Source organism: Anopheles bellator, chromosome 2 (assembly GCF_943735745.2).
Source record: "Anopheles bellator chromosome 2, idAnoBellAS_SP24_06.2, whole genome shotgun sequence".
NCBI lineage: Eukaryota > Metazoa > Arthropoda > Insecta > Diptera > Culicidae > Anopheles > Anopheles bellator.
Genome location: NC_071286.1, coordinates 59,293,263 through 59,316,137, shown reverse-complemented (window position 1 = coordinate 59,316,137; position 22,875 = coordinate 59,293,263). Strand labels below are relative to the sequence as shown.

At 47.8% G+C, this 22,875-nt stretch overlaps 1 protein-coding gene across 1 annotated transcript; it reads right to left on the bottom strand.

The window, feature by feature from the left end:
- Positions 1 to 337: 337 nt before the first annotated feature.
- LOC131210495 (ras-GEF domain-containing family member 1B) lies at positions 338 to 22,643 on the bottom strand. Its single transcript, XM_058203752.1, has 10 exons — positions 22,410 to 22,643; positions 18,551 to 18,655; positions 11,674 to 11,790; positions 11,278 to 11,474; positions 10,870 to 11,005; positions 10,514 to 10,804; positions 10,296 to 10,439; positions 6,768 to 7,063; positions 6,323 to 6,486; positions 338 to 415 (listed from the first exon to the last, which is right to left on the bottom strand). Exons 1-10 carry the CDS (start codon positions 22,641 to 22,643, stop codon positions 345 to 347), a joined length of 1,755 nt encoding a protein of 584 aa, XP_058059735.1. The 3' UTR covers positions 338 to 344.
- Positions 22,644 to 22,875: the final 232 nt, after the last annotated feature.

Genomic DNA, 22,875 nt, shown 5'->3' with positions numbered 1-22,875 from the left:
CACTTGTTTGCTCCAAACCGGTTTGTGGCGTAATTGGAAATAAAGTTTGAGTCTCCACCACCGCGTATCGACCGCATCGTTTCGTTTTGTGGCGTAACAAATCTCGCGTCCCGCGATGGCTGACCATAATGGCAGTCGTTCGACGGCGGTACGGTGTTTCATAATGGTCCCGATTTCCGTATCCGGCCATCGAATTGCAGTGCCCCAGTGGAAGCGAAGAAGTTCCATTGCAAGGACGCAATTTGGGTGACGCACACTCGATGAGATGCAGCTGTACGCGGCCCGAAACCGGAAGCAGAGGCCGCAGGCCAGCTGCAGACCCACAGGATGAGCCAGTCTCGGTGCTAGGCAACGTCGTACAGTTCCTTCTCGGCCGGCGTGGGCGCTTCGCACTCGAACGAGGCCAGCATCAGTTCTGGGAAGGAAAAAACATGCGGAAGAAATATTATTAATAAGTGAGCAAATCTGCCCGGCCATTGTCACGGGTCAGGGGAACGGAAACGTCTCGAGCATTAGAAACGGCTGGCAAGGGACCCGGCGATGCTGCTGCTGCAGCGAGCTGAGCCGGTCGAAGTGACCGGTCGAACTCTGCAGCCGGAGGCGAACGGTGGGGCGGTGCAATTTCTTCGCCCCAGAATGGAAGAATGTCCTTCATTCGAAAGGACATCATCTGCTGGCCGGAGCGCTGGAATGGCATTTTTATTAACTATTCTTGCCCCACCGCCATCGCCCCAATGCTGCACACTCTTCCGGAAGCGGTCCATCTTCCTTTTATGGTTTTAATGGTTTTTTTGTTTCTTTGCGGTTGTTACAGTGCGGTACACGATGCTCCTCCCGGCTCTCAGGGCCCGCACGGGTTCGAATGAATTTAGCCTCAAATTGCACACCTCCATTATGAAGTGACCGAACAATGAGCGTTGAGCGGTCTAACTATCTGCTGGCTCGGGTGGACAAAGACCGCGTCCTTTCTAAGACGCGTTTGCCGAAAGCGAGCAAGCGAGAAGATGTGCATTCCTTGCCGGCGACTTGCCGGTCCGCCTTTGTGTGGTGACCGGACGCCCGGTTCGGGCGATGGATAGTGAACGGAAAGATTGATAGTTTCTCAACTGACCACTCGCCGGGGCCACACGCCGGATGACAGCGTGCTGACGGCGTATCGCCACTTTCCGAAGATTGAGTGTAGATAGAGTGACAGTGTAAAAAATGAAGCCAAACTGAAAGCTGCCGGGCCCTGGCGGGCCTGGTGTGGGCTTCCATGGGATGCCGAACGTAAGACACTGGTCCGGCACCGCAAGGACTCCATTTACCGGGAGATAATCAAGTTGCGCCAGGGCTTTTGTTGTTGCTCTCTCTCTCCCTCTCTCCCTGTGGTTGCAATCGGGTTTCCGCACGAGGATCAAAGCCCGGCGATAATACTAACTTTGATTAGTTTCGTTAACTTCTGAAGAAAGATATCGAACGCCGGCGGGCACGCTCTTGGAGGATCGAATTATATTTTATTTTCCATTCAGCGTCCGTCGGCATCGACGGGCTCTTTGCGCAGCTTGGTGCACTTATGCTGCTATGCAAACTGCACGTTGCACTGAGCTGCATCTTACGCCCTCGAACGCAATCAGCAGCAGGATCGCTTCGACTTTATCCAGTTTGGATGCGGTGCAGTAATGGAATGTGGAATGCGGTCCTCTTGCTTGATCGACAGAAGCGAAAAAGTAGTTCGAGAAAAAAGGCGAAACGTGGGTTGATTTAAAAATTCATGAGGTCCGCCGACGGCTCGCACCGAACCGTGGCGACTTACAGGGCTATGCTAATTCGATTCGCCGTGTCGAAGGGATGCGCTATCAGCGCGTGGCAATTCCATTTCATGACCCGTTTTTATTGGACACTTTTGTGTTCCATTTTTACGCACCGCACCAAACCGTGTTATGAATATGTTGAATAATCTAATTTCTTCTACAAGCGTATCGCTCAGCAGGGCAACCTTTTTAATCTACCAACTCCCGGTCCCGGTACGCCAGCGGATGATGGATATCGTCACGGGGAATTAGTTTTTGGTAGGCTGTTTCAGTGATGGTTCCGTCCCGTGCATTTTAAATGCATGAAATGAGATTCGTTTGCAGTACACGCAGAAATTTTAACGGCTTAACGCAACGTATTGGCCAAGTGATGAAGAGCAACATTTTGCACCCCCCCGTTTCCAAGGCCCACAGGAAACCCCTGTCGAACGCCACACCTGTTCGATCCGGCTCAACGCGATAGTTCAATTGGGGCGGCTATCGGTGAGGGCTGCTGAATTTTATCAACAATTTCGCAAAGAATTTACCCTAGCTATTTGTTCCCCCCCGGCAGGTCGAAGATCAACACCGGGGAATGTGCTCTTTCAACCAGGACGACGAAGCTCAGTTCAACCTTCTGGATGGCTAGCTTTCGTTGCTGTTTCGATCCTAGAGCATGTGGATAACACCACCGCACACGCGCACAGAAACCGGGGGGGTTTTATTTTCGCTTCCGAGAAGTTTTTATTGGAATTCCGGTAAAGAGAAAGTTTTCTTTCGCCAAAGCTTCGTCAGGTCCGTGCCGGTTTCGGGGCGGATGCATGCTATGTTCCGTCGGTTCGCGTGTGGAACGGACTGTATTTTGCACCCTGTGGGGCTTCCACCGTGCTTCGCAGGTAAGTTCCCCCCGACTCGGAGAAAGTTCATGGCTTTTGCGCTACGATAATCTATACCGGTTGGCGGCAAGCATGTCGGGTAAAGCTTTGCAAGCCAATAACTTTCCGATAAGCTTTAATATCGAGGCATTAGAGCTGGGTGCAGTGTTGTGGGACGAATGGAACTAAGCGATTGCCTCGGTGCAGTGCGAAGAGGGATCCCTTTTCTAGGGAAGCGAATAACTTCATGCATGTTATCGACGACTATTTATTGCCATGATGATTTTTGCGTTTAGTTAGATTTATTTGTTTGCCTCTTTGCGAAGAACATAAAAATTTGAATTACAAAACGGTTGCACAAAAGGTTCGCAGTAGCAGCATTTAAATGTAAGAATCATGCAAAAAAATGGGATCATTTTCAATTGCCCCGAGAGACGCTCAAAATAGATACTGTTTGCACTAAAAGTGCACAGTTCTGAGCCATTTGAAGCTTGAGTGGACGTTCCCCAACGTTTATCCTTTTCTAGTAAATATTTTCTAGCTAAGCTAATTAGGATTATACTTTGTAATATGGATCACTGTCAACACAGCTCAAACATCGTTAACCATACGGGGAATAGCGATGTTGCGCGAATAGCGGGTACTAATGAATACAATTAATTTGATTTGATCAACCATCTAACATTTATCAATCTCATTCTAGCCTACCATTGTGATATTTGGAAGTCCTTCATTAAACGGTTACTTTAAAATAGTAATAAACGTGAATCCAATTCTGTATCGTTGCAGTTTGTCAAGAATGATTGCAGATCCGAACACTCAAACAGTACTTTACGATTAGTCAGCAAAATAACCATCCTCTCCACATCACCACTAGCGACAGAAACAATAGTATTACTAGGCGACCTAATCAAATTCGAATAATAACCAGCCGCCAGTTCAGACGAGAGGCATGCTGCTTCCTCACGCATGGTGATTGCCAAAGCGCACCGACATATTGGTTTTCGTGGTACCGACCGTTATCGAAAATGGTAAACAAGCTTCTCCCATGCCAAATCAAAACCCGGGCCGTGCCCAGAGTAACTTCAGCAACCGATCAGCAACAGCGATGGTACACCTTCGGACGAACCGGGCCGGGCGAGTTGGAATTAAACACGAATTAGGGCGCCAGCAGGATTCAGCCGCTTCGCTCCGAAATCACATGTCCCGTCGCAACGAGCGGCCATCGAAACCCATTCCAGGGCACGGCTTAGCGCTGTATGCGATCGGCCCGGAGTATCATGCCCATCTGCAAATGAAACGAACTCCCTGGACAGCGGTCCCTGGAAGTGGTCCGTGACCGACCGAAGACACAGTGCGACCACGTGGAACAAGCTTTTGCACGTTCCTCCGGGTTGACAGTCCCAGCGGGAGAGTTAAGCTTCCGGTGAAAAATGCATATGCAGCCACCCGCCCGAAGGATCGCTGAAACGGACGCTGGGCAGGTGTGAATGTGATAGGTGTTGGGACTTTGTTTTCCAGCGTTGGTTGGCCAGCCCGGCCGCCGGAATTCCGCGAGAGGCAGCGAACAGCGCGGACCCCTAGCGCGGACCGAAGCGAAGATAGTGACGGGCGATATTTTCTTGCGACGTGCTCACGATTTTCACGCGCGCGTTGAACGAGAAAATCCCTGCCCGGCGATCAGGCCTGGGCCGGGCCTCGCCCAAAGCTGCCGCCGCCGGTGCACATCGCGAAGTTATTCATGAGCTTAGGTAAATATTCGCCCGATTCGGAACCAACTGCGACACCGTCGGTTGTTGTCAGACCGGCGACCGGTGTGTTCGTCGGTTTTTTCTTCGCCTCGAACAAACATTTTACGTTCACTTCCTTGCCGGGCCAACTCCGGTATGGTGGTGCCACCCCGGGAGAACGGGCCCGGGCTTTCGTTCCGCGAGTGCAATGCCACCGTCAAACTGTCCTGTGGCTTGTGGGGATGGAATATTTTTCATGGACACCCCAAGTTGCAGCAACATACAACGGAGTGCACAAGACGAAAAAAAACCTGGTGAATCCTTTTCGGTGGTTCGGTGCAAAACAACAGAAGGGAAGTTCAGAAAAAAAGGAAATGGTGCACTGAATGTTTCTCAGACCTTCGCTGCGGTTTTGGTGTGCATGCCAATTTTCCGCTGCTCCACCGGGCGTGTTCATGAAGCTCAGCAAACATACGGGCCCACCGGGAGTCCCTACCGGCACGGCACCGTTTGCCGTGCAGCCGCTCAAACATCATCGATAAATGCATATGAATTGATAAAATATGTGTTAGGATGCAATCGCCGAAAAGACATCCGAAATCGAGTGCTGTTGAATCCGATTATTTTGTGGGATCCCGTGTTCTCGTGGGCCCCTCTGGGGCTTTCTTTCTTTTGATTTGTGCTACTTCTTTTTTGGAGCCAGTTTGAATATTAGTTCGGTGCCGGGATTCACTGAGGACCTCTCTGCAGTGACCGTGCGTATGTGTTTTTTCGACCGTTTGTTCCGAACCACATCGACAATGCGTCGGTAAGTGGGCACATTCAATTTGTAGTGCACTAAACGTTCACTTTTCCAATCCATTTCCTATCGCGCGCGGGAGCCGAAATTGGTGCACTTTCAGGGTTTTTATTTTATTTGCCAAACCGACAGAAGCAAGATTGGGGGGGTTTTGTTAATTCGTCGTGCTTGCGTAGTGAAGTATACCGTAAGTGTGTTGCATATAGATTGCACCGGGTAAGAGCGCTCGGTGAACCATAATTGATAGCGGTTTGAACAACAAAACGAAAAACGAGTTTAAGCGATTCGGAATTCAATCGAACGATTCATTTCGGAGCGTTTAAACAGCAAGCAAAAATAAAATTATGATAATTCCGCATCGTTTTGCAGACATCGAATTACTTTTGGTACGGCCAATACTTGGCCAACCGCTGATAGGACTTGGTGCTTTTTAATATTTACCGACGATGAAAGGCTAATGATCGTTTGGCGATCGATTCAAATTGTCGATGGAGGCGCCTGGTTGCCGGTCCAATTTAATTTTTTACTTAACATAAAACGTTCTGTACCATGTTTAATGATTTTGTTGTTGATTAACATTACGAAATGATTAAGGGCATGGCAAAATTTAATCATCGATGCAGAGCCAAGGTTATTGCTCGTGAAGGCATTACTCGATGGAGACGCCTGGTCGTTTGTTCATTTGTTAGATATTTAAGTATTGTTGATATTTTCGGGAACTTATCAACATCTAAGGTGTAGGTGTGTTTTATAGTTTTAATGGATTTTTTCTTGTGCTACACAAATCCCCTTCACAAGTCTGATGCAACATTTCGGGATCATTTTTTATTCGCTTCCTAAGCCAAACATCGCTCTGAAACGTTCGCTGATGCACCAAAGGTAAGCAGCGCTGGAGTCCTAGCGCATGTCTCGGTTCCGGAAGCCACTAGAAAGCTTCTAAAGTGGTGACCGGAACGCAACGATGTGCTCGCACGGCGGTATGGTCAAGGGTTCTCAAATTGATTGACGAATGACAGATTCAATTGACGACGTGACCAAAAGCACGTACCTTAGATCCTCGTACGGCTAACAACGGCGAACGGTGGCCTCCATGGCACGGAACACGAGAACAAACAAACGCACTCTAAGGGTTGCGGAGAGGCTTACCTGTTTCGTTGAGAAGTTTACAGCTCTGCATAAATTGGCACAGTATCGCGTACTCGCCGACATCCGGTAGCGTCTGGTTGACCTGATTCATGTGCCTCGTGAACGCCCCGACGATGGCCGCCAACCGATCGAACGCCTTCATATTTATGTGACCATTCGGCAGCCTAGGGAGCCGTGTTGCGACCAGTGCGGCAGCCAAGCGAAGGAAGGGATGTGCCGAAAGGACAAAATGAGAACCGGGAAAAGCACACAAAGGAAAGGACGAATTAGCCATAAAGTTTTACGGGCTCACCGTTAAAGTCACATCCGGTAGGCATTACTCTTTTGCATCATTGCAACTGATACCGGGGCTTTAGAGGCAATTTGCATGGGGTCTCTTCCGTGTTTCTTTTTTTGGCTACCATTTCAATTGGCATCTCCTTCGGGTCAACTTTCTTCCGCTCACCTAACGCAGCAGTCCTCCCGCGCCTTCAGGGCTAGTTTAATAATATCGACAAAGACCGGAATCACTACCCATTCGTTGGAGTTGGAGCCGGACTTCGACACCGAACCGGTGGACGGCTTCGGGAAGCCGCTGCTGCTGCTGGGTGCTTTCAGAGCACTACGCCGCCTGTCGATCCCACCGGATGGCTGCTGCTGCTGCTGCTGTTCCGTTTGTTTGCTCCAAAGATTACCACAGCCCTCGGCGTGCCGCTGCATGCAGTCCAGCTGCTGGCTCGTAGTCGTTGACAGTTTGCTCCACTACTTCGGCACAGTCCATCGGCAGAAAATAGAAAAGAGACAGACAGAGAGAGAGAGAGAGCGAGACCAAAGAGTGAGTGGAAAGAAAAACAGATCCGGTACATTAGCGGGAAGGCTGCCCCGGTGAAAAGCGAAACTTCCGGCAGCGGCCATCGCCGACGCCGCTACGCGGGCTAAGTGACGAAGTAAAATGAAACTAATTTGTTCCGGATAATTGAAACTTGTCAACCCCGTGATGGGCCCGCGTAAGGGCGCACTTTCGGTTGATCGAGAGTTCGAGATCCGGTTCTCCACTGCCACGCCACGGCAAAGTAGTCGGAAGCTCGCCAAGCGTCAGGCTCTCGCATATCCGGCTGCAAGTGGCCGTGAGCTTTTTTGTTGTGCGGGTGCCGTTTTCAACGCCCATCTGAGTGTGGTGGACAGTTTAAGTGTCCCCATTGACATAAAACACTGCCCCGGGTCGGTGTGGCCGTCGATGCTTTTCGTTGTTGGCGGGGAAGACCCGTGGAAAAGAACCTGAAACGCAATCAGTGTTTCGAGTAACGGGTTGAAATGGTCATTTTTCAATACATGGCGCTGAGAGTGCGTGGACGTCCATCGCTATTTGCAAGTTAAATTGGCTCTCCTTGCGTAGTTGTTGTCAATTTTGTATCGTTCAAAGAGTTTTAATAGAATTTTATACAAAACTTAACAAGCACTATTTCCACAGCTTACAATAGCTTGTTCAAATGAACAGAATGGAAAACGTTTTCATTTGGGCCATTTTTCGCTAGTTGAAAAAGAGGATTAATAACATTCGAAGTTTATTAAGGGTATGGACCCGGAACATAACCGCCAAGTAAAAAATGGCCATCGTCGTCGAAGAAAACTTTGCTGGAAAAATTGTCGTTTTCTTATCCTCGTTTTTGAAGTGAGTTTTAATAATTTTAACGCGTTGCTCGGTTATGAAACGATTAATTTTCTAAAATGACATTCAACTAAAAATTTGACACTTATGTTGACAGATTTAATGAAACTCTGTAAATTTCCAACCCTGTAATTTGGAAACTACAAAAAGGATATCTCTAAAGCTTTACTATTCCGATTCAAAACTAAATCTACACTAACGAAACAAAACTGTGGCCAATCTTTAGCACCTTCACGTGTGCAATTGTTTGTAATTCCGAGACCTTTTGTTCCAACCCTCGAACTGCGTAAAATGAAGTAAAGTTCCGAATGAACTTTTCGTATTACTACAACTTTAACGGGTAGAACACCCAGATACTTTGTTTGGTCACCAGGTGGAAGGATTCCAGCCAAGGTGTTTACGAGGCACCATAAATCTTGTATGTAACAATTTACATTCGACTATTTGGTTTCGTCCTTTTTTTTAAATCCAGTTTTCGAATCACTCTAGCGCTTACCGGTCCTGCCCATTGCTCCATTATTGCTTTGAAGTTTTTCGGGAAGGTAACAAATTGCCAGGGCACAATGCCACCTTGGGAGCACCGGAACACGGGCACCAGCCACTTGCTCCGCTCCACTTATTCGCCATCGCGATCGGAATTGCTTTTGGGATTTTTGAAGAAGGCCAAAAAAGGGGTAGCAAAAAGTACGACAACTGTTTTGCGATTGCAAGAAACACCCATCTGGCCCGTGAGCGGTGAGTGCAGAAATGCAATCTTGTTGATTCACTTTTTCATTCGGTTCGGTCGATTGTTTTCGCTCGGTTCCGTATCCGTAACGCTCGAAGAGGATGGAACCTACACCGAGGCGAAATAAAAAAAAAGAGAAACGGAACGGAACCAGAAACCAGGAAATGTACCGTCGATGGATAAGCCCGAGTGTGGTGCAGTGAAGCAGTTCACAATATCTTTTCAGCTCGGCGCGGTTCGCTGAGTGCCGCGTGCTCTCTCACTGCGAGGCCCGCGTGGTGGTCGAACGAAATGCATCCTTGGGGCTGCACTTTGTACGCGCCGCAATCATCGGGACAGTTGAGTGCTTTTTGCAATCGATTGTAAATTATGGTACGACCGTATTGTGAGGTTGGATTTTCTGTTTTCCCGCACTCGTACCGGGAACCCGGTCTGGTTTTTTGCCATTCGCTTTCACTTTTTCACTCCGCACACTGCAGTATTCCGCCGTTCGTTCTCTCCACTTTGCGCTTAATTAATTTTTACTCCACGCTTTTCTTCCCGCTCGAGCGCCGGCCGCGCACTTTCTTTCCTGGGGACGATTCTTTCCCAATTGAGTGTGAGGTTAAATTTCATTCAGTCTTACGCTTAACGGTAACGGAGCTTAATCACCGGCGGGCTTCATTAGGGATCGAGTTAAAGATTATGCATTTATTCGCCTCGATTCTCGGTTTTCACTCTCTGACTGTGCAATCCGACTGGCGCTAGGGGCCCGGATTCAAAGAATTCAATTATTATTGCGAACAGAGCGAACGTGATTTTCTTTCTGCCGCGCAGTTGAATGGAGTCACTTTCAAAAGTTTCTCATACACTATTATTACATTATTAGGTTAATTGATCGTAGTTTAGTGGATCGTCTATAGCCACTTATAAATGCCTGATATTTTCACAAGCAAAAAATAAGCAGAGAGTAAGAGAACAACATAGCTCATTGTTAGCCTTAATATACCGTATTTAACCCTTTGTAATGAGGTTTTAATGGTAATCTTGTTAATATCTTTACCTCTTTATTAAAAGCGTTCCTCTAATACAGTTTTAATATTTCTGTCCATTAAAACCGAGTGCTAACCGACTGCCGACGTGCTCAGAATGATAACTACATGTTTACTGCAATTACAATAAGTGTTCGTTGTTTGTCGTCGGCAGGTTGAGAAAAATACCAAATACAAAACGCTGAAATTATTATGTACAATGACTCTATCAAAGCATTTCGACACATCTATTTACTGCGGACATGGCTACATTCTGGCAAACTGGCGAAGGTACAAATGACTGGGACACGACAGGATCAACCATTAAAAGAATACAGACTTAGGCTAAATCCTCTCGAACCCTACAACCCATGTCAGCTAGCAACACCCTTTCAGAGTGCAGAGGACAGAGGCATCTGTGGCTTGTATGTGGGCGACCCTCAAATTCTAATAAGAGATCAGTGTCACAATGTGCCTCCAGTGGAAGCTCCAATCTTGGCACTACCCTTTTCTGTCATCTCCTTCGCTTTTTGATTGTCTCTTTGTCTGTCATGTCACGTATGGTAGGCCAAATCATGATATGCTCACCGTTACTTGCAGCCGAGCCACCGGAGGCAGGTCAAACGATTCCAGGATGGCCGTGGCGCTGTTGTAGTTGCCGACCAAGAGACAGTACTGGGCGGCACCACTCCACAGCTCAAACTGTTTGTTGCGATCCTGAATGTTTTGGCACTACGTGAGGGAACAAAACAGACGACGTTTGTAACGCTAGTCACGCAGCGTAACGCTCGGTTAGGGGTAAGTACCTTTAAAATTTCATTAGCAACCAGCAACCGCAACCGGGCCGACCACTCCAGGTAGCTCTCCAGATTGCACGTTTTCTTGCTGTCGAGCGAGGTCCCACCGGGAGCGCTTCCGGTGGAACTGCTTTGGGCCGCCACGGGAGTCGGAAAGTCCTCACGGTTCGGGTCCTTCAGCAGGTTGGGGCTGCACTGCACGAACTCCTCCGGGCCGACGTGCTTGGCCAGCTTCCGTTCAATGCGGCACAGGAGCTGCGCCAACTGGGCGGCCGTTTTCGGCCAGGTGATGGATTCAGTCTGCGCGGTGAGAGCAACCAATGATCGATGATAGATCCGTCAGCTGACCGGACCACTGGACCTACGGGAGGGCTTACCTTATTGTCTACGGTTGATTGATAGCTTTTGAGTTCTTCCTCGTGGTTTTCGAGCTGCGTAAGTCGAGCTAACAAGGCACACAGTAGTTGGGACACCACACTGGCTAGGTCGGTATCCGCACATCTGCACCGAGCACCGGGCAGTTAATTAGAAGTTGAGCCGAACCCCCGGAAAGCAGGAATGAAAAACATACATCAAAATCACGTAATTTCGTTTCACGCTGCACGCCGGACGCCCGATGAGCAGCACACGGACGGCCTTATTGGTGGTGGCCGTGATGATGATGATGATGCGTTCCAATCGCCGTGCCGTGAGTGATGGGAATTATCAATCATCAAATCACGAACAGACCGCGCTCCATGGCAGGCCAGCCAGCCAGACAGTCCGGTACCCACCTAGCTACGATATGTTTCACGTGATTCATCATGCGCTCATCGCGAAAGTCGTACGGGAACATCTTCGTCCACACGCCGAGCAGGGGCACGATCCGTTCGAGCGGTTCCGGGTCCGGTATCGATTCCAGCAATTTCCCCATCAACTCGAAGGAACGGACGAAAAAGCGTGCCGACAGCAGAAACGAAAAGACGTACTCCTGTTCGGTTTGGGGAACACAGACAGACAGACAGAGAGAGAGTGAGAGAGAGAGTGAGAGAGATGCAAATGACGCGCAATTAAATTTCGACCCTCGTCACGGTTACGCGGCGTACGCCGTGGTGTCCGCGGCAGTGCTGCATCCGCTGTCAGCCGTCATTTTTTTTATTACAACCTCGGAACCTACGCATATGGCTTACCTGATCGAATTCTTCCACGCTGCTGGGCATCAGTAAATCTATTAGCGATGCCAGCGGACCGGACACGATGTTACCGTTACCGTACATCACGCCGCCCGTCCCGAGGCTTCCCTCGTGCTGCCCGGAAGCCGATAGGGATCGATCGGAGGAAATGCATCACCGGCAACCGGAAACGAAACAAAGGGGAAATCACCTTTGAACACAAGTGTAGCACCATGAGTGGTATTTAGCACAACCGATATTAATAGTAACACGGTCATTATGGATCACTGGCTGAGCAGGTGGGAGAGCTGAGGCTAGCCGAGGCACACACAGGATATGCGCCACGCCGCCGGCATCGATGATTGGTTTCGGCTTTCTTTCGGTTGGTGCGGACCACGGTTACAGCCGGAACTGAGCGTGTGATCTGATAATGAGGCTAACAATTGCACCCGTACTCAATATATCGAGGATCGCGAGTCACACTCTACGGACTGAATGAACGAATATATATGCAAAAGAAATGGTTTGTAAAATGTATAAAAGGATCTCATTCTCTATAACTTTGTAACATAAAAATGTTGTTAATTAAACGCAAATGCTAGAAGAACCAGACAGTGTTTGAATAGAAAATATGTTCTATCTTTACTGCGATATTGTTGCTATTCTACAGGGTGAACAAATTAGGTTGTACTTTTTCATTTGGTTATAAAAACAAAACGGTTGTATATTTTTCAATGATTAAACTTTTACTTGGAAGGTTGAATCTTAAAATTGTTTTATGTAAAACAATTTTGGTTAAATACCCACCACAACTGACTTGGCAGTAGCTCATTTAGTGGACCAATTATTGAGTACATTTTCGATTGTATCTGGTCCTATTTCGACAACCTCAATTTTTTGCAACCAAAATTGTATTTTATACATAAATGTCAAGAATCATCCTTTCAAATAAAAGTTCAAGCATCGAAAAATATTCAACCGTTTTTGCTTTATAATCAAACGAAAAAGTATACGCTAATTTGCTTACCCTGTATTAAACAACGGCGTAGTTCAATTGACTAAACAATCGTACTTCGACGAATTCATACGTTTGTTAATATTACATTTGTCGTTTACTATTTGACCAATTGATTAGATACAAAAAAAACGTGTCGCGTACTCTAGAACTTAACTACCTATCTTAACTAAAACTTATAAACTGTTACAACAAAGAATCAACAACGGGCTCAAACCGATTAAAAACTGACTCCAAGTTACTGCTACTTATACTGACTTTCTGGTTGCGTTCGACTGCGTCAACGTGACTGTTCTGGGGCAGTGCATCTTTTTGAAGTTGGGTGTACATTCTATCTTGATGGAATCCGGCTGAATCACTCCGACTGAATTCATATCCGACCAATCGCTCTCTTAGAGTGAGCATTTACGATGATGCATCGCTTGTGATGCATCACCACTTTCTGGTGCTATCACAAAGTCCTTTTTTGTAGTCCTTCGACGCTCTTTCCTTGGTAAGTCAAAATCGTAATTTTGAAATTTTTAAACCACTTAAATCACTGCGATATTCCAAAAACAAGCCCAGACAATCATTTGATGCAATTCTGTAGCATTTTTCTTCAAGAGGTAGCAGAAAAATAATAATCCCCGCAAAACGTCATTTTCAGGCACAAAAGTCGATATGGCCTAACCCTTTCAACTATCGGTTGCAAACTAAATTATTTTTTTTTGACCTGAAATCATTTACCTGATGTCAAAACAATGTACTGTTGCCAAAAAAGCAGAACTAAAATGTCCAAATCGCCGCGATAGAGTCATCTTTTTAACAGTCCGATTTTTAAGTTATAAACCTACATTCTCTTCATTATTGTTGTCACTGTTGCCATTCCTCGTTGTTCTATGTTAGTCTACGTCGAATTGTTTAATTCAGAATGTTTCTAAATGATCCAAAATTTCTTCTATGCAAAAATTAACAATTAACTTCGAATATCGATTTTAGGACATGAACGGTAGGACACGAGCTCTGTGGTTTGGTCACCCACTTATCCCAACAGGTTGTGTTGGTTAGAAAGTATACAATTGTGGTTTACGCGGGCTGCCATCAGACGTCTGAGCGACCCAATCGGTCTATTTGAACACTCTGTGTGCATCATCACTTAATTATCAATTGTCCGCGATTGAAGCCGCGCCTTGATTCAAGCTTCTAGTTCAGAAGACTACTATTAAACGTTAAGTAGGACGTGAGCAAAAATACTCAAAAATTTGGCCCAGCATTCGTAAAAAAGATTCTAAAGAACTGTGCAGTGCGCCAGTGGGGGTAATCAAGTTTAAAGCTTTCAAAAAACTTTCCTCAAACACGTTAACTGCTGCAACCGTTTTTATGCTGACTCAACGTTCTCAACGCGAAGGGGCTCGGTTCGCTCATTAGTATCGCACAGTCAAACTCACAATTCGGGGTTGGGCTTTGCTTAAAGAATGTTCTTGACAGAGTAACCATGAGGGACTTGACGCGATCGATATATGCGTTGCAGAAGAGTACCGTCCAAAAACTGGACCCCCGAGGGATACGAATATTCTGGTTCACCGTGTATGTGTTCGTAAAAATGAATGTTCCTACTAATGATAAGACTTCAAGCAACTCATGCATTAATAGCAGCGATGGCCCTTGGGTTATTGACTGTTGCAAAATGGTCATCCATATCTGGCTGCCGGTTACGCTACGAGCTTAAAGTGAAAGCAAACTCGGACCCAGACCGTGGCCCAGTCTGCTGCCCGTCCCCCGTAAATGGGCGTCCCATTAAGGGGCCAGTGAAATAACCGTTCCGCTTATTAGTGCCCCCATTTTCGAGTTAAATTGCGTTATTTATTTCCCGCATAGCGTGCTCTAATTTCCAGAGATAAAGTAATGCATGGCAAACGGCGCCGGTGGTGGTGGTGGCGCAATAAACTTCAGTAACCTCCTCTTTGATGGGATGCCGACGGTTGGTTTCAGTTTTTGAGCACGTAAAATCAATAAAACCGCTCTACGGTGGGGCGCTGATGGAAGCGAAGCTGGAACGGTAACGTTTACCAACGAACCGGAAAACTTACGCGACTCCATTTCTAGTACATTAACTACAGACAAACAAAACGGACGGCCGCCCTTCTCTCTTTCGCAAGGTGACCCACCGTACTTGAGGACTCTGCTAAACCACCATTTCGACTCTTCGACCGAACATCCGAATGACATGCACTGACCTTTTACTTTTCTCATTTTCCAATACGAGCCCCTACCCGCCTAGGGCGGAGTCGACATCGGGTGGCGAGGACGGGCCATCAAAACATCGCTCCAGACGGACGGGCGGAGCGAAAGTAAGCGGAGGATGGGACAAATTTAATTACATCGCCCGTCGTCGACCCATTGTCGTCGCCCATTGGCGCCACGGAAAATGTTCCCCGGCGCACAGGCCGCTAATGGTGGCGGAAATAAAATCCTCTGACGCTGGTTTCGCTGGAGTAGACGAGAGTTCGGAGTTGTGTTGTAGTCGGAAATAATTTCGCTCGTGGAAGCGCTTTTCCACCGACAACGACTCACGGAACGCAATCGGAATCGATTTCAATTTCTGTCAGATCGTTCCCCGATCGATTCTGCTCCCCAGCGTTCGGCTATGGCAGGCATTGGCAGTCTCTGGTGGCACCCCATCCGGGTTGCGAATTACGTCTTTCAAATTGATTTCATGACAGCTATAAGCGCATGTTGCCTACGTCAATGAGTAGCAGATCGCAACAGGATTTCGAGCGTTTCTTTTCCGTTGCCCAGTTTCCGTGTCCTCTGGCGGGCCTGGAATGGTATGGTTTGGACGGGCGATCGTTCATAGGACGCGGGAGGCACTTACTTCGTGTAAGCCGTACAGCCAGACAGCCCTCCCGCTGACAGGCGAGCTCATTCGAAGTACGTTCCGGGGTGGAGAGTTATGCTTTGGTCATCAAATTCAAATGTTCCGATAATGGTGCGGAAGAAAGTGCGGCCCCGCGTAACGTTCCGTACCAGCAGAGCGCCGCAGGCGACCGGAGCCCGTCGATCCGTCTGACGAGCGATGGAGGCGCATGGTGCCCCGTGCGATGCGGGAGGTTTATTGTGACCGCCAAGAGGGCCGTACGCTTTGCGCAGCGCCACTTGGGTCGAAGGTTTTAACAAATGACAGAGTCATCATCGGTCTCGTGTTGCTGCGGCGGTTGCAGCCGCCCAGCAGTAGATTGAAGTGTGTAATCTTCCGGCGGAAAGGCGGAAGGACTCGTGTTACAAAGTTATTTTCGGTTGAATGTTTCATTCATGTGTCATCAATCATGGATTTGATTTACGAGTTCGACCCAAACTACCGGCAGTGTTACTACCGGCCAGGGCTGCGGCTTTGTGTGTTGTGTTCCGATTCCTATGTTGCTCGCACTTAAATCAACATGTATTCGCACAGCACAAATATGGCTGACTTGCAACACAAGACACGGGGCGGGTCGAACAACCAAGAAACGTGCACGGACCGCTCGGGAACAGCACCACAGTATATAATGAAAACAATTCGAAAGCTCATCAAATATTGACTATTAATCTTAAATATCGCAGAGCAATTGAAACATACTCGGTGGGCGCGGCGGCTCCATTGTTAGCGTTAACTTAGATGTAAGCAATAGTTGATTGAGCTACAAGTCGTTATTTGTTTTGGTACGTCATGCTCACTGGCATCCGTCCCGTTCCGGACGTGCCACCACATCCGGTCAATCGTTTTCCGATTGGCAAAATATTAAAGGACGTTTCACCGGAAGTGGTGAAACAGAGGCAAAAACCACAAACCAGATTTGCTCCTGATCACTGTGCGCGCCACGTCGACTGTCGGCTGTGTGTTCCGATGAAAGAGTATCAGGAGTAGCTGTCGGTAAGCCACACGGCCACGGCAGGATCACGGCGGCTTGCCCCGGTTACTCGCAAAGAATGTAACCAACCGCCACATTCTTTATTCATGCGCCCCCGGCGATCCAGTGTCACCGCGAGACAGACGGCAAACAAAAAAAAAGAATCTGTGGTCTAGTACTGGTTGCTCCGTCAGCCTCTGTTTTACTTCCTCCTCTGCTGCTGCTGGTGCTGGCTGGCCTGGCCATCGTATAAATCTTAGAAATGCCGGCTTTCTTCCCTGCCAGGGAGACAGGGAATTTGACCGCGGGTGCCGACGGGCGCTGCCAAAAGTATTGACAAAAACTGCTGACAACTTCGGGAAATTGGATTTCGGATACAGTCTGACGTACCCATACGCCAAGGCCGTCGTCGCACAATATCGGAACATGATATTGGTTTTTGCTGGTGCGGAGCGGTGTGCGTAGCAAAGCAGAATACCGGAATAGTAGATATTAATTGGGAAAATCCTATTTTCTCGCCCCCCTTCACGGGGTGGTCTTGTGGTGGGCACGTAGGGCCAGCCAGGGAATTCGTAGAAGTGTGAACACTGCCCGCTGCTGGGTGGCACTGTAGGTTTTAGGTATTAACTTCAGATGAGTGATAATGCTGATATTTCATCGTAGTTTTCCCGTATCCCGGGCTTATGGTAGCACCACCGGTTGCCGCCCCATCGGTAAAGCTGGGGCTATGGCTGATGGGACGGTGTGCTGTTTAGATTGAACCATAATGGGAAAAGTTTCATACTCGGATTTGCTTTTGATAAAGCCTCCCTCAGTGGTGTGCTGGATGTGGGTGCTTTCGTTGAAAAATACGTTCCGAGTCGGAGTGCCAGGAATTATGATGGGCGGTGACTTTGAAGGCTGACGCTAACGGGACGGTCCGCCGAGTCGAGGCGGGAGAAAAAGTCCTCTGCAAACTCCCGAAATTAGTTAGCTGGAAATGGTCACGGGCCCGTTGGCCATGCGTCCAGTCCAGCCCAGCCTGTCAACCGGATAATCATGATCACTTCAAAGCCGTTCCACTTTGCCAAACGGCACATCGGATTGTGTGCATTACGGGGTGGGATTGTTTCTATTGTTGGAAGGAAGTCATTTAATTTGGTTTGGAACCATCTGCTTTAGTTATTCAAACTAATTTGACATAAGACAGTAAATGATTAAACACAATAATGTTTAAGCGAGATTCTCTTTGCGGCTCCACAAATTAAACACTTGACAGCGTTTATCACTACCGGCGCTAGTACTCTTACCGGTTCTAGTGTTTTGATAGCTTCTGCTGACTCCGAGGACAATTGCACGTAAACATAACCAGGGTCTTTGCGCAGGCTGGATTACTCTATTCGGATCCATTTATTTTACAATTTTATTTCATTTCATTTTACGATCCCCGATCGTGGATTCAAAAAGAAATGATTGGCCTTTCATTAAAAGTTTTAGGACTTTCCATTTTGCCATCCGTCAATGGTATGAATGTCAGATCGTCAACATCGCTCCGGTTATTTAGCCAAGAGACTGACATGATGAAAACGGTTCTCGGAAGCTCGTTTTGTGGAATATCTCACAAAGGGACATGGTTATACGTTCCATTTGAAAGGCAGCAAAGGTGGCGGATGCCACCGCCGTTTCGCCTTTCCTCCATTGGGCTAGGCATTTCCGCCTTGGATTGTGTGGGAAAAGTGATGTTCTTTCGAAGTTTATTTATGGCTTCGAGTGTGGATGGAATCGAAAATCATCCGACCAACCCGACCGTTCCGACGGCTGAACCCCAAGGCACCTTCGGTGACAGTTGATTGTTGTCAGGCGGCCAACGGTCGGATGGGTGTGAGTTTATGATTAAAATTTGGCACCACACCACAATGCCGCCGGCGGGAAAGAATTCCGTGTAAAAAGAGCTTCCTCGGAGCGTGAACACAATGAAAGACCGTTTCGCTCGCGGCGGTGCTCGTGCTATTTTTCTTCCGTTTCCGGAACTTACCGCAAGGGGTGGCATACTTTCGCAATACACTTCCGGCTGCTCGGACGACTTTACCGATACCACAATCGTATCATTTGTGGACTCGCAGAAGAAACTGGATAGGGTCTGTGAAATGGAAAGCAAAGAGAAGGTTTCGGTAAATTATCCAATACGAGTTGCAATTTTGTGTATCCCATAGCCAGATTTTGAGGCGTTTGATTTCATTGTTCAAGCGGACTAGTTTAAATTAAAGATGGAAAAAGAAGCGAAAAAGACGAACTATTGCCACATTTTAATACTGTCGACAGCATTGAAGCGGTTCACCGTGGTTCACTCTGTTCCGCTGCAAAGCTGTTGTGTGAATAAAACATCCTGGAAACTAATCCACCATATTCAATATTCATTGGAAATTATGAAACGGAAACCACCTCATCACATTCCGCCCGGTTGTGTCATTTGAATAAATTGCTACCAATAGCTACCGGACAGCTACCAATACCAGACACGACCCCCCGGCTCAAATTATGCATACCAGCCCCGTTGGTTTACTGGCGCCCGAAAAGGCCGCCAGTTTTCCGTCACGAAATTAAGCTGCAAAATTAAAGAAAAATATGCTCCACATTGGTGAGCCCAGCGCCGGCCCCAGAGTCCACGTGCGCGACGTATATGAGAAAAGTTTTCAACCCTTTTTCAACCGCGGGCGGCCTGCATTATGCATAAATATGCAAAAACGAGCCCTACAGCGTCGCCACATACACGCTACGAGTGAACGAAAAAGAAACGTGAAAAAGGTTGTCTTTTCACGGATTCATCATTGAAAAGTTTTTTGTGTGGTTCGGCCTTTTTTTTGCTTGCTTGCTTTCCATGTCCCATATCCGCGCAGCGCAGAACCCGACGCTTAATTCGGACGCATGGACAGTTTACGGGAGTGGTGTTTTGGTTTACTTTTAATTTGGCTCCCCGGCGTCAACATTAATACGCTAGATCAACGTGCGACGGTGCCCTAACGAATGTGAAACCTAATTAAAACTAATTGCAAGGCAACGCCGAGTGGTGCAAGGTCCTTCTTGGGTGCGAAATTGCGTTGCACGCGTCTAATAATCTAGCGCAAATACGCCGCGCACGTTAGGTGTGTGGCAGAGATTCTGAAGAAAGTCGGTCACGATGCGCTGCAATCAGACCAAACGGAATCTGTCCAACTTTTTTTAATCAACTTACTTTATATAGGCTAATATAATATCTCAGCAAAATTACCTGATTATCCGCTCCACTTTTAATACTTTTTTTACTGTACCATATCAAGGGTAAAAGTATCTTTGGTGTACTTAATGTTATCGTAAGTGCCTAATACTGTCGTTTGGAAGAAGAATCAATCTATTTTTTGCACTTTTTTCTTAATTGTCCTAACGCATCAAACAGTCGCCCCTCATAGAACGCGGGCAAAAAAGGACCGCTTTTTTGAACGCAGGCCGTGTTCGAGTCCTTTACATTTTTTAATCACGATTCCTAGACGACAGAACCAGAGCTTGCAAGATCACACTGTCGTATCGATTGTTCCTTTCGGCCCAGTTGTACCAGAAAATGTTTGGTTCAAATTGATCAACTGTTGGTTCCTGGCGATAGCATCGTCCACCTTCAGCAACTGATAATCCCCGAGTTTTTGCGCCTTCGCTAACTGACCGTGTCATTTCGTGTCATTTCGTTGCAATAACGCGGAACGATGGACTGCTACATCCTGCTTTGTTTGGTCTTTGGGAGGGTCCTACGTACCGGTATCGTCCTTAATATCCGCGAAATGAACTTGTAGTGCAACCCTTTTCTTTGCTAGACAATATTCGTTCGAAAACGATTACACTATTACAAGAGACCTGTAAAGTCGGTTGCGCCATCTACCACCAAGTTTCGTAAGTGCTAAAAATATCAATACCGGTATGGCTCTAGGTTCTCAGTTGTTCTTCCTACTGCTCAGTCGTTTACCTATTTCTGCCACCTACCAAACCTTAGCCAAATATTTGATAACTACTCGTGGCACTGTTTCTGTTACGTCGCGCTCTGACGTAACAAGGAAAAGGTCCACTAACGACGTCGTCCGGTTCCGGCAGGATTCATCAATCCCCGAGGTCTTGCCCGTAGGACCAATTCAGAGGTGAACGGGCGTCGTGAGCTGATTATTGCGTTCGGTTCAAGTGCGGAACATCCGCAAAGCATTGCCTCGATATTGCCACCTTAAAACACTTGCAAGCATTGGGCACCAACTGGGCTCCAACTGGGACGGTTACTAATTCAAGCCGAGCGCCCGAGCCTATCTCGGCCTTTATTACATCGACCGGCCCTGCGGTAGGCTTCCGTCAGACGACGGGCGTCGTCGGCATCCTAACTAGAGGGGAGGGCATCGCAGCGTATTAGTGTTGCGCTGCATGACGCTGCGAAAAGATAAACCTTTCATCTGGCGACTGCCTCTTGACACTGGCTCGTGAGCTGCATGAATCTTTGAATAGCGGCAGAGCCAGCCCGGGTCTTACGTATGCATGAACCCCCCGGACGAGCCGCGCTTTCGGGAGCACACTTCTTGGTGCTTCAAAAAACGGCCACAACTCTTCTCGCGGCCGGAAACAACGTACTCTGTGGCAGTAAGTCTAGCGCCGGTCGCGCCAACTACGTGGGCCAGAAACCACCGAGCTCGAGATTTTACCGAACTTGTGTTCTAGTGGCATTCAATTGCCCAAGGCACCTCCGTCCAAAACGAACGTCCTTGTTATAAAACGAAAATGGCTTAATGTTTTTCGATGCTTGAGCTTTTATTTGAAAGGTCGATTCTTCAAGTTTATGTATAAAATACTATTTTGGTTGCAGAAAATTGGAAAATATGGAAAATTTATTTCTAAAGTGGTCGTCAACTCATTCGTCAAAAGCATATTTCATTGAAGCTCATTTCTACCTCACTGGCTATGAATATAAGCAGTCTTGTGGTTCGGAAAACCCACTCATCGTGCAAGAGAAGCCAATGCACCCACAACGAGTGACTGTTTGTTTCGGATTTTGGCTGATTGGTTCTTCGGCGAAACTGAAGCTGAGAACTTGGACGGCATTTGGTTTCAACAGGACTGCGCTACGTGCGATACAGTGCAGCCACAATCGGTATTTATGTTACTTCAACAAACCAGCAACTATTGACGATCTCAAGACCGAAATTCACGTTGCCATTGCCGAGACAAGACTTTTCGGCACAGATAGTTGAAAATGTATTCAAAACTAGGTCGAGCGAATGGGCTACTGCTAAGCCAGCCGTGGTGAACATTTGACCAAAATAGTTCTCCATAAAAAAAATGTAATGAATTAACCTTTCAAATAAAAGTTCAAGCAACGAAAAATATTCCACCGTTTTTTCTATAAGCAAAAGAAAAAGTGCAGGTATTTTTGACAACCCTGTATAACAAAAATACAGTGCCGTTCTAAAGCATCAGAATTAATTCTAAAGACTTTCAAGTTCCTCTTTATCGAGCTCCCAGAGGCTCAACGCTGTCCTACTCCAGCCGGCTACTTGAAATTGTAAAAAGGCCATTTTGGTTCACGGCAAACCTCTGCCAGGGTAGCCAACGTTCAATCCATGTAGCAGATTCCCACGTCGGGCTGGCGGATTGGGGAGGGTGTTACTAGTTTCGTTACTTATTACTCGACACGTGGCCGCGGATAGGCAGACCGCAACCAAAACCCAAACGTGCGGAAGCGGGCCCCGGTCTCCGGTGGCTTTTGTGGTCCAAACAAACACACATACACACACATCAATTGGTGGCCCGTGAACCGCGCCCCTCGTCCCCCTCTCCCATCAACCCACTAAAACACCGTAGAGGCCGGTATCTTACGCGCGGATCGCAATTACCTTTTTATCTTTGCTATTATCGTCGGAGTCTTCATCGTCGTCCTTCTTGCTGCCGGAGCCTCCGCCTGAGCCGCTGCCACCACCGGCCCCACCTGAGCCGCCTGAGCCGCCACCCGGCTGGCCCGGCTGCTGTCGGTGGGCGCGATTCGAGCGCTGGCGGCGCGCTAATCCCTGCCGGCAGCGAGTTCCGCATGCGACTGCTGATAGCTTGCTAGCATAGTAGTACATAGCCATACGTCACGTTTGGCCACACATCGGTCGCGGTGCTGCTGCTGAGTGCTAACTGGAGTGTGCGTGCGTGCGTGCGTCCGTGCGTCCGTGCGCGGGTTCCGCAGTGTGCGTGACGGGCTTCCTGCTTCCTCGAGTGCCGGCGCAGTGTCGGATCGCGCGCAGTGGCCGAAGCAGGCGTATGGCCGTCGTCGCTGGAAAGGATGCGAGGATCAGGCTCGCATCGCCGCGAGGCAAT

Bases quoted from the DNA above. Each gene is read 5' to 3' on its own strand.
- LOC131210495 (XM_058203752.1), bottom strand. From the start codon at position 22,643: ATGGCTATGTACTACTATGCTAGCAAGCTATCAGCAGTCGCATGCGGA. The intron at 18,656-22,409 runs GTAATTGCGATC...TCCATTTCACAG, and splicing joins ATAATAGCAAAGATAAAAAG to ACCCTATCCAGTTTCTTCTG. The intron at 6,487-6,767 runs GTGAGCGGAAGA...ACGGCTCCCTAG, and splicing joins CGGGAGGACTGCTGCGTTAG to GCTGCCGAATGGTCACATAA.